This window comes from Neoarius graeffei, chromosome 1, assembly GCF_027579695.1.
Source record: "Neoarius graeffei isolate fNeoGra1 chromosome 1, fNeoGra1.pri, whole genome shotgun sequence".
Taxonomy (NCBI): Eukaryota; Metazoa; Chordata; class Actinopteri; order Siluriformes; family Ariidae; genus Neoarius; species Neoarius graeffei.
The window spans coordinates 119109286-119121597 of NC_083569.1; the positions used below are offsets into that span (position 1 = coordinate 119109286).

At 39.7% G+C, this 12312-nt stretch overlaps 1 protein-coding gene across 1 annotated transcript; it reads right to left on the reverse strand.

The window, feature by feature from the left end:
* Positions 1-6017: 6017 nt before the first annotated feature.
* Positions 6018-10863, reverse strand: LOC132882609 (E3 ubiquitin-protein ligase TRIM39-like). Its single transcript, XM_060915698.1, has 6 exons — positions 10264-10863; positions 10056-10151; positions 9716-9949; positions 9473-9620; positions 9321-9347; positions 6018-9219 (listed from the first exon to the last, which is right to left on the reverse strand). Exons 1-6 carry the CDS (start codon positions 10861-10863, stop codon positions 8675-8677), a joined length of 1650 nt encoding a protein of 549 aa, XP_060771681.1. The 3' UTR covers positions 6018-8674.
* Between the last annotated feature and the right edge of the window lie 1449 nt (positions 10864-12312).

The window sequence follows — 12312 nt, forward strand, 5'->3', positions numbered from 1 at the left end:
ATTTCCTACCAGTGTTAGCATTATTCCAGTCACTTTGCCATTTTCCCTTGGACTTTGACTTGACTATCGTTTTAATTTCAGGCTTACTATTATGAATATCTATAGTGATCTAAGGAGATCCACATGCCTTCTTAGCATTCTTATCAGCTGGTTCATTACCTCGTACTCCTAAATGAGCTGGGACCCATAAAAAACTGACATTTGTATCAGAGTTTAATAGTCTACTTATCATCTGTACAATTTCTAAAACAATGTCTGTCTGGACTGAGACATAGCACTCTGGATGCTCATCAATGCAGATGCATTTATGAGTCTGACGCAATTAGCACCCCATTCCTTGGCCTGTTGCTCTCAACCCAGGACAGGGCAATAAGAATAGCTACTAGCTCAGCTGTCTAAACTGCAAGATCATTACTCAATCATTCTTTTTTACAGATCTTGAGGCTAGGTATTACAAATGCAACACCAACTTTACCTTCTATTGACTTTGATGCATCTGTAAATACCACAAGTTTATCTTCATACACATCTGTAATACATACCTGTCAACCCTCCCGTTTTTCCCAGGAAACTCCCTTATTTTGACTTATTTCCCGCTGTCTTCCTGTTTTTTTTTATTTTCCCAAAAATATCCCGTATTTTCACAATATAAAAAAGTCAGTAGATGCAGAATTCATGACGCGCCTCTGACAGGAGTTTACAGCAGGATGTCGGGCCATGAATTCACGTCCCCGCCCTCTCCAGTACAGCAGGTGGCAGTCTAGTAATTACACATTGATTTTAATTGCATGTCTGTGAAGAAGACTGTCAGATCCATAGCGCTAGTCTGACCAAGGTCACTGCTCGGAACTTCTCACAAAACTAAAAGATGGTCGTAATTCTTTCCTCAGGGAGGGAGTTTCAGTAGACGGCGAGACTAGAGACATGAATAAAGATTGATAAAATTATATAATAAAAGTAATAAAATTATGACCACTAACAGAATGTCACTTGAGCCAAGCACTGCATGTGCATTATTATCCTGTAAACTTAACCACTCTGCTGAGGCTCACCAGTACAGGCCATCCCAGAAAGTTCTGAGACATGCAAAGTCAGCCACTTACATTTACAATAGCACTCATGCCACAGCTACTGAAAATTAAATATCAGTCAACTAGGGAGGCAACCCACCCCGTGCTCTCACACACGCACACACTGAGAGATGTACCATATTTTTTCCTCATGAATATCCAACTTGAGTGTTAAATTTGAAAATGAGATTTACTGTATTTGTTCTCAAATAAATGAAATGACTCAACTCATCCCTTTGTCTGACCTTTCTTATTTTAACATAAGATACATATTTTAGCCCTTAATTTGGGAAATAACTGGTACCACTGAAAGCAAATAAAAATAAATGTATAGTTTATTCACAAATGCACTCTATAAACCATAAGCATATTGAGTTTGGGTCTTGGCTATCACGAACATGCACCAGAGTACAGGAAATCACAAATACTAGATAGAAAATTGCCCCCCATTCAACTACACACCCACTTTTGGTGAAGAGTATGACTTTCCGAAATTTTCCCTTATTTTGAGTTAAAAATCTGGGAAAAATCTTTTTTTTTTCAAACCTCAAAGTTGACAGGTATGCTCTAATATGATACTCAACTATGTATATCTCTGTTGATTTCCTCATTCATTTTCAATTCTAACAGGTCTAGGTCAACGAGAGGTTCTCTCAATAGCCACAATGGAAGAGCTGGATAAGACACTGATGGACACACATTAAGCAACTGGAGGCCCATTTCACTTGCTTTCTGAGATATAATCCACCCAAAGCTTCTAACTTGAGACTTATCTCTCTCTTGGCAGTGAATTAAAGAAGAATAACTTATGTGATCTTCCTTTTGCCCTCTAAGGTTAGCCCAATAAACCAGAGTTAACTGATCCCTCCTGATATGAAGAGGCATTTCACCCATCTCAACCGGAATTGCATTAACTGGAGTAGTTTTCATAGCACCACAACATAACCTCAAAGCTTTATGTTGAATAACATCCAACTGAATTAAGAGTGACTTAGATGCAGATCTGTAAGCCACACACCCATAGTCAAATGCAGATCTAATGAGGCTAATGTAAATAGTTTTCATGGCTGGCCTATTTGCACCCAAATCCACCCCACGCAAACATTGCATCACATTTAAAACTTTTTTACATTTCTCAATCATCTTCTGTATATGTACAGACAATGTTAGCCTCTTATCAAACCACAGGCCTAAATATTTGAAGCAATCGACTCTTTCTAGCTCTGTGCCAGATATCTTCAACTTGAAGTCTAGAGGAATAATCCTCCTGGTAAAAAATACTGTTTTAGTCTTATCTATAGAAATTCTAAATCCCCATTCAAGGGCCCACTTTTGGACAGCATACACTGACCGCTGCATCTTATTCACAATAAAGTTAACATTTCTACCCCTCTTCCACATAGCCCCATCATCTGCAAACAATGTAACATTAACTGATCTCTGTAAATCTTTAAAAACATCATTGATCATAATCAAGAATAGTACTGGGCTGATAATACTACCTTGGGCCGTACCATTCTCAACTATATACTCATTACTAAATTCTTCATTAATTTTAACTATAACTCTCCTACCAGATAAGAAGTCTCTAACTCACTGGAACATTCTTCCTTTAATTCCCATCTGTTTCAACTTAATAAGAAGTCACCTTCTCTCCAGACCATGTCATAGGCCTTTTCAACATCAAAAAATATGGCCAAAATGGTCTCTTTATTAACCTGAGCTTTCCTTATTGAGTCCTCCAGGGCAACTATTGGATCCATAGTCCCCCTTCCCTTCCTAAAACCACTCTGGTAGCTATATAATAGATTTCTAGTTTCTAACCAGTAGACCAGCCTGTCATTAACCATTCTTTCCATTACTTTACCCATTTGAGAAGTTAATGCTATAGGTCTGTAGTTACTTGGGTACTTTGCATCTTTCCCAGGTTTCCTAATAGGGATGATAACAGACTGCTTCCATTCTGCTGGGATGACTCCTTCTGTCCACACCTTATTGAATAAGGTCAACACCATCTCCTTCACTTTATCAGTCAAATTCTCCAACATTGCGTAACAGATCATATCCTTCCCTGGGGTAGACTTTCCAACTTTCTTTAATGCACTATTAAGTTCTTGTAAGTTGAAAGGTGTATTTAAAATTTCCCCATCTCCTGTCTCTTCAAGTAAAACATCCCTGTGCTTTCCTATTGTCATTTCTCTTCCTCTTTTCTCCTCATGAGTGAGGTTCTCTGAGCTATGCACCTTTACCAATGCCTTCGCTATGGCCTCAGCTTTATCTTTACTATTTGTAATAACTCTTTGATCATTAATCATTACTGGATACTCAAAATCCCTCCCATTGCCTCTCGTTTTCTTAATCATGTTCCATACACTTTGAATTGGAGTTGTTCTTTCGATTGAATCACAAAACTTTTTCCAATACTCCCTTTTTGTATTCTTGACTGTTTGCCTCACCACAGCTTGACACTGTTTGTATTTCATCAAGTTTCCAAAATTTAGAGTTTGCTTTTAAGTTCTAAATGCTTTATTACGGTCCCTGACAGCCCTACTACATTCCTCAGACCACCAAGGAACAATCCTTCCCTTTCTACCTGACTTTGACTTGGGAATGGTTAGTTCAGCAGCCCTAATTATGCTATTTGTAACAGAAAAGCACATGGAGTCAACACTGGCATTAGCTCCAATACCCATTAGACTGCTCTCACTGATGACTGAAAAGGTTTCCCAATCTGCTTCCCTTAAAATCCATATCCCCTTTCTTCCCACCTGATCTCTTATTAGTTCTATCTCAAACTGAACCACAACAGGATAGTGATCACTACCCAGTGTACTGTAATTTAATACGTCGAAATACAAGAGCGGCAATGCAAGAAAGGATGCAGTGGAGTAAGCAGTCAAGATTGGTTTTAGCGGGAGCTCAGGCTAAGTAAGTAAGTTTTCTAATAAAGCTTTTGCTGGGAAGCATGTCAGTCAGGGAAAGCTGCACATACTGATGACTGGGCAGGCTGGAGGAGCATCAGTTGATTAGTGGATGTGTGTGACGCAGCTCTTTGACAAGGGCAGCGTTCTTTTTGATGTGAGTTTTCCTTACAGCGGAAAATCACTAACGTGTACCAAATGTGTCTCACTGATGGCCAAAAATTGACCATGTCCTCTCCAGCAGAAACCTACGGTATATTGGCACAAATTATGTCTAATATATACCTGTAAAATTTTTCTCACTTAGCTTCAACGGCAAAAAAGTTACATACATACACTTTGCTTTTTCATGCCTGCTTTGACATTCTGTCTGTATCTTCTCATTTTCAGAGATTTTTTTTTTTTTTTGGACACCAGCTCTGGTGCTTGGTGCACCACACTTCCTTCTCTGCTCTTTTTCATCTTTTAATTATACTTCATGTGCTAAACTTTGGAAAAAAGAATATTCGATTCATAGTGATACGTATTTGTAGTGTCCGTAGGCCCTTCATACTCTAACAATAAATGAATGTGAAAAGATATTGCTTTTTATTCAAGGATGCTTTCATGTTCTGATTAACTAACAATATTCAGGTCAACAATGTTTAAAAGCAATACTATCCCAATACTTTGTACAGTACTAGCAAGATCAGAATTCTCAGCCTGTGGTGTTTTGAACTGTAATTAAATCTTCCAAATATCATGAAAAAGTTCCTTGTGTATTTGTTTCTGTGTCACATACAGAGAAAATGAACGATTTTTCCTGATTACTTCAATAAATTGCCTATAGCTTTTTATGTAATTGACTCTTTGTATGAGATAACACAGGGCCTATGGACACTACAAGTGAGTTAATTGTTCTGCATTTTGCAATTCAGCAAGACATTCCAAGTACCATATAGACAAACTGTGTTGTTACTAAAGACCCTTCATAATTATTGTACTGAGCTCATTGTGTCTCTCAGCATTGTGTACACAGGGGGGCCTATGGAGATTTTTTTGTCATTTTGACATCCCATTTTGAATCATACCTCAGTAGTATTAGGAAGTTATGGTGTGAACATGTTTGGTTTTTTTCCCATCTGGATAGGTTGTAGATGAGAAATTCATTATAAACTAAATATTAAATGCAAATTTGAAATCATGAGCTTGATAAATTTGACAGAAAGTATCTCAACAGTAAATCTATCACACTGCAGACATTTCATGCGTGGTCCAACAAGATGTACACTACCGTTCAAAAGTTTGGGGTCACCCAGACAATTTTGTGTTTTCCATGAAAAGTCACACTTTTATTTACCACCATAAGTTGTAAAATGAATAGAAAATATAGTCAAGACATTTTTCTGGCCATTTTGAGCATTTAATCGACCCCACAAATGTGATGCTCCAGAAACTCAATCTGCTCAAAGGAAGGTCAGTTTTATAGCTTCTCTAAAGAGCTAAACTATTTTCAGCTGGGCTAACATGATTGTACAAGGGTTTTCTAATCATCCATTAGCCTTCTGAGGCAATGAGCAAACACATTGCACCATTAGAACACTGGAGTGATAGTTGCTGGAAATGGGCCTCTATACACCTATGGAGATATTGCACCAAAAACCAGACATTTGCAGCTAGAATAGTCATTTACCACATTAGCAATGTATAGAGTGGATTTCTGATTAGTTTAAAGTGATCTTCATTGAAAAGAACAGTGCTTTTCTTTCAAAAATAAGGACATTTCAAAGTGACCCCAAACTTTTGAACGGTAGTGTATATTTTGCAACAAAATGGTGTACTTCAGCCTAAAAGATGAAGAAATATGATACACTAGCCCAAACAGTGCATCCAAGAAGTTGAAATCATATTATATTACAATACAGAAGATGTACAACTATCCTCATTGAAAAAATGAGATAAAAAAATGAATGAAATTGTAGCAATTTTGATACACATTCATTGCCATAAATTTTTTATTATTGCAGATATCAATGTGCGGTTTTCGACATCTGATAGTCCTTGCGTTACTTTATCTTAAAACACTCAAACACAACAGTTATTCTGTTTCTATAATTCTGAAATGCGTGCATAACATTATCAAACATGAAATGGCTGACATTAGTGATTTTCTGCTGTTAGCTGACTGCATGCATCTAGAAGTAGCCTCTGAGGACTTTGGTTTGTCTTGGACCTTTTTGTTTTGGATTATCGTCGTCTTCATAAATAAAACTTGAACGGTGAGAACCACTGGAGCTTTGTCTGGCCACTCTTGAGAGAGAGGACTGGGCTGTCCCAGAGCACGTTTGCGGTAAGCTGCTCTCCTGTGGCTTTCACAACTTTAGTGGGAAACATCACGACACACATTCCTGATATAGATACAAGTTCATGTTTAACGCAGACATGAGAGGGAAAGTTACATCCAGGTCCGAGCTAAAAATCCTTCAACTTTGATAGGTAGGTTAGCTTTGTATCCCTTTGTTTTTGTCGCGTCTCGGTCGGCATTTGGTATTCTGGGGATGATCTGGCTATGTAACACTTATGTTCCTGCATTTCACATTGTGTTCGTGTGACATTTTCAAAAACCTGTTCTTCAGTTAAAATAAATTTTTTTATCTGATTCCTGTCTCACCAAACAACTGCGGACAACTCGGAACTCAACATGCAAATCTCAGGATTATTTTAAAGACTTCATTTATTTAATTCACATTGAAAATGCAGCTCTCAATTAAAAACATAATAAAGAATTATATCTGCTTTAATGATCTAAGCAGGGAATAAAACACTTGGTGTTGAGCTGATGTCATGAAGCGGAGCCACTGTTACCACCCTGAAGTTTATTTTCCAATAAGAACATGTGTTTTATCCCACAGCAAACAAACAATTACTGCGTTTAGAGAGAATTATTAATGCTAAGAGAATGATTCATGCTTCTGTGAAGATTGTTCAAAAGTCAAAACATATTTTCATTCCATATCCTTTGAGAAAGGTTAACTCCATATTATACTGTATGTATGGGTATGATTTGTGTCTTTGTGTCCATGATTAACACTGCCATGATGTTCAAAACTGTCTCCTTTAAACCATGAGATAATTAAAAAAAAAATGCAACAGAAAGATTTCAGAAATAAAATGAATGGCCTGCCATGATGCCCAACAGAATATTTTGGCAGGAAAAAACCCCCCCAGCAAAATATATACCATTTGAAATGAGATGTAACAGCATTTAAAGCTTGGAACAATTCCATCTGATGCAAGACAGCATGAACACTAAAATAAAACAAGTGTTGCCAGGCAAAACAAACCTCGCCCGGTAGCATTTATGATAAATATGAAGGAAGAGCTCATCTCATCTCATTATCTCTAGCCGCTTTATCCTGTTCTACAGGGTCGCAGGCAAGCTGGATCCTATCCCAGCTGACTACGGGCGAAAGGCGGGGTACACCCTGGACAAGTTGCCAGGTCATCACAGGGCTGAAACATAGACACAGACAACCATTCACACTCACATTCACACCTACCTCTCATCATCTCATTATCTCTAGCCGCTTTATCCTTCTACAGGGTCACAGGCAAGCTGGAGCCTATCCCAGCTGACTACGGGCGAAAGGCGGGGTACACCCTGGACAAGTCGCCAGGTCATCACAGGGCTGACACATAGACACAGACAACCATTCACACTCACATTCACACCTACCTGTACGGTCAATTTAGAGTCACCAGTTAACCTAACCTGCATGTCTTTGGACTGTGGGGGAAACCGGAGCACCCGGAGGAAACCCACGCGGACACGGGGAGAACATGCAAACTCCGCACAGAAAGGCCCTCGCCGGCCACAGGGCTCGAACCCGGACCTTCTTGCTGTGAGGCAACAGCGCTAACCACTACACCACCGTGCCGCCCATGAAGGAAGATATCATGAAAAAAAATAGGTCCCCTATGGGTCCATGTGGCTCCTGCTTATAAATAAAACAGTTTTCTGATCCCATGTCCATACAGTAAATACAGCAATATATTTACTCTGTGAATCAGTAGCCACAAAAATGAAGCGTAATCCAAAAATGAACAATTTAAAAATCACAGAAGTAAAATATACCAAGTGTCTGTACTTTATATTATTCTACTCTTACCTCTTACAGTTTTCAAAACTGAAACCTCTGAACCGAGGCTGACATACACACGCTGTCACCATGACCCAAACTCTTATGAGCTAGAGCTCAGTGGAATGCACTTTCCCTCTGTAATAAGCATAAACATGTCTGAAAGCAATTTCTTTAGTCTCGTCCATTTATTTTGAATGGTGAACCGAATTGTATACACTCACCGGACATTTTAATAGGAACACATGCATGCGCATGTACAGTACAGTGCACGACTATTACACTCACATTCTTACAGCACGATGGCGTAGTGGCTAGCGCCTCTATATGAGGCAGTAGACACAACAAAAACAATTTTGACCTTTTTGGTGACCTTGACCAGATGACCCTCAAAATGTTGGAGGTTCTATTTGAAACCAATGTCCATCTATCCTGAAAGTTTCATGAAGATTGATCCAGCCATTTTCCCATAATATTGTGAACAAAAAAACAAAAGAAACACGACCGAAAACGATACCTCGCCCCCTGGAGGAATCCGTCCCAGGCGAGGTAATAAAAGCGATGATTAGATCTTATTAACAGGGCAGATGATCAGTGGTGCTGAATTTTTACCTCCATAATTCAGACTGGGGCAGAAGAATGGATAAAGTTTCTCAGTGAAATTCTGATCGGTGAAAGAGTAGATGTGAGATTTTGCATCAACATCATAGAAGGAGATCAGACCCTCCTCATAATCCACAAACACCCCCACCTTCTGAGGAGCCTGTTTCAAGGAGAGGGGGACAGAGGGAGAGTCCAGAGCCTCATATTCAGTCTCATTCTTCAGCCACACACACCAGTACCCATCTTTAGGACTGGCTGTAATCTCCCCTTTCCTGTTAATGGACTCTCTGGCCACTCCTAAATCCCACTCAGTCTTCCCTCTGACCTGCACCTCATAGTAAAATCTCCCTGAGGAGAATCCCTCCTTTCCCAGCACACAGACACAACGATCAAACCTCTCTGGGTTATCAGGGAGATTCTGTCTCTTGTCTCCATGTTTCACTTGTTTCCCATCATCAGACAGGATGAGTTTAGGATGAGCTGTATCAGGATCCAGAGTCACATCCACTGAGAGACAGAAACACAGTGAACATCAGTTTTATCATTGCACAGTGTGGAAAAGGGAAGAATTATATATTTAGTCATGTGACCAATAAGAGCTCACAAACCTGCATATTGTTGAATTCTCTTCAGTTCTGTTGGGAAAATAATTTTGGACAATATTTGTGAGTAAATGTTGAGAGATTTAATTAAATGTTTGCTTTTTATTAATTAAAACAAAATACTGGAAATGGAATGTGTCTGTGTAATAAACACTTACTAATCTCTTCAACCTTCTGCATTTCCTCACTGAGAGTTTCCTGAAGCTGAGACAGAGCTCTCCTCAGAGTCTCCTCACTCAGATGAGGGTTAATTGTGACGTCAGTCCAGTCCCGGGTGTGTGGAGGGCTGCACAGTGACGGGTAAATCTACAGTACAGCAGGAGAGAGGAGAAATCCCTCAGCATGGGGACTGCTGTCCTGTCATGTGCTGCATTGCTATTGAGAAACAGAGGGACTCTGACCTGTAGGAGGTGGAGGTGATCCTCAGTGTGTGAGAGCTGCTCCAGCTCAGTGTTTCTCCTCTTTAGCTCAGTGATTTCCTGCTCCAGCTCTTTAATGAACTCTTCAGCCTGCATCTCTGCTGCTTTCTGCTTCTCCTCCATCACCATAAGCAGCTCAGCCTGACTTCTCTCAATGCAGCACATCAGAGCACTGAAGACCTTCACACTGTCTGCTTTCTCCTTCTCTGTGTTTTTCTCACAGCAGACAATGAGAAATTGTTTTATTTCATGTGATTAGATCATTATTCTCTGAGTGTGTTTTTATAAAGGAGCGATTTTGTAGGTGAGTTAAGAGACTGACTTTATTGAGTTCTACAGAGTGTCTGATTTCCTCAATTTTCTTCAGTCGCTCCTGGATCATCTGCTGAACTTCTGCTTGTGTCTTTCCCAACTCAGTCTGAGAGAAAGTTACACACAATGCATCAACTTTTTTTTTTAAGGTTCATATTTCATGCATGAAATTCATTTGCAAACTTTATACAATACATCAAAACTTTTCAGTCCCTCACCTTCTTCTCTTCACTCTCCTCCTCTATAGGAACAGTGTTATGGGTTCTGTGGTCTCCCTCAGTACAGAACTGACACACACATGTCTGGTCGTCTCTACAGAACAGCTCCAGGGGTCTCTCATGCTTCAGGCAGATGTAGTCCTCCAGGTTCTCCACAGGATCCATCAGTTTGTGCTTCTTTAATGAAGAAACTCTCTCATGAGGTTCTAGGTGAATCTTGCAGTAAGACGTCATACAGATCAGGCAGGACTTCACGGCTGCACATTTCTTTTCACAGCAGACGTCACAGAGCACCACAGATTGTGTGGGTTTTTCTGCAGCACTGCTGGATTTCACCTGAACTGCCTTCTTAAATGGAGCAGCAAGTTCAGAGATGAACGTATTCACACGTAGTTGAGGTCGTTTAGGGAATTCCTCTTTACACACTGGACACTGACAGTGTGAACTGCTGTCCCAGAACTCTGTGAGACAGATCATACAGAAGTTGTGTCCACATGGAGTCGAGACTGGATCAGTGAACACATCCAGACAGATGGAGCACTGGAGCTGATCTTCACTCAGGACACTGCTGGAGGAAGCCATGGCTGACACAAGAGACATGATGAGAGAAGATTTAGGCAACAGAAAACTTTACACAATGTTCATGGACACTGAACTGAATATAATCCATAACACCAGTAATGATCTCAAATCTCTCTCCTGAATGATTCACTTCTCACTGCACTTGTGTGACATTTTCTTCAGTATGTCCTTTAGTGTAAATGCATTTTTCATATTCATCCCTTTCTTCTGAAACCACTTGAAATTCAAAATGCAAATTTCAGGAGTATTTTAAACACTTCATATTAATTTTAATTAGTAATTAAAAATGCATTATTGTCACGGTGTATTAAATGTCCTTAAGCACGAAGTACATTTTAATTCTCCAAGCAGGAGACAGTACAGTCAGTGTCATGCTGTTATTGGAAATAATCAGTGGGGAAGTGGAGTTACTGTTCACACCCAAATGTTGATTATTTTTCAATAACAGCATGTCCCAAAGTGTTTTATTCCACTACACCCACAGCAATTTGGTAAAGATTTACATATTATTATGAAGTAATGACGTCATATTTTATTCTTTTGTTGTTACATTTAATAATCTGTGAAACTGAACTGTAATGTCACAGAAGTGAAAAACAACAACACAAACAGGAAGTAGAGTCATCTATAGCACTCTTCTATTCCTCTTTCTATTTCTCTTTTCCCTCTTGTTCCTGTTCTCTTAGTGTTTACCTGCAGTGGTTTTAATCCCTTGAAGAAACAGAGAGAAGCTTCAAACTGGAGATTGTGTCCTGCTGAAAGGGTCTGGTTTTGGTCAGGGAAAGGATTTGAGCTCCAGTTTCGATTCAGCCTATTGACGTCATATGAGACACGCCCGCTGTTTGACTTTTTTCTCATGAGGCAGTTACACGTTTTAACCACTAGATGGAGTAAATTCACGCAGTGAACTCCAGGGTTTCATTCTGTCTCCATCTCTGGAATAAAATCTGCACTGTGTACATTTTTAGGAAGTATGTTTTTTTTTTACTAATGATATTAATTTTGTCATCGGAGTGTGCTGGAGCAATGTGTACATTAAAATAATAATAATAATAATCTTCTTTTGGCTGCTCCCGATTAGGGGTCGCCACAGCAGATCTTTCGTCTCCATTGCTCACTGTCTTCTGCATCCTTCTCTACCACACCTGCCACTTTCATGTCCTCTCTCACCACATCCATGTATCTCCTCTTTGGCCTTCCTCGTTTTTGTGTGCCTGGCAGCTCCATCCTCAACATTCTCCTTCCAACATGCTCTGCATCTCTTCTCAGGATGTGCCCATACCATCTCAGTCTCATCTCTCTTAGCTTCATTCCCAAGCTCTCCACATGTGCTGTCCCTCTGATGTGCTCGTTCCTTATCCTGTCCAACCTTGTCACCCCCATAGCAAACCTTAACATCCTCAACTCCGCCACCTCCAACTTTGCCTATAATAATAATAATAATATAGTACTTTTGCACTACTCCTT

Bases quoted from the DNA above. Each gene is read 5' to 3' on its own strand.
- LOC132882609 (XM_060915698.1), bottom strand. From the start codon at position 10,863: ATGTCTCTTGTGTCAGCCATGGCTTCCTCCAGCAGTGTCCTGAGTGAA. The intron at 9,621-9,715 runs GTCAGAGTCCCT...GCTGTACTGTAG, and splicing joins ATCACCTCCACCTCCTACAG to ATTTACCCGTCACTGTGCAG. The intron at 9,348-9,472 runs GTAAGTGTTTAT...TTTTCCCAACAG, and splicing joins GCAGAAGGTTGAAGAGATTA to AACTGAAGAGAATTCAACAA.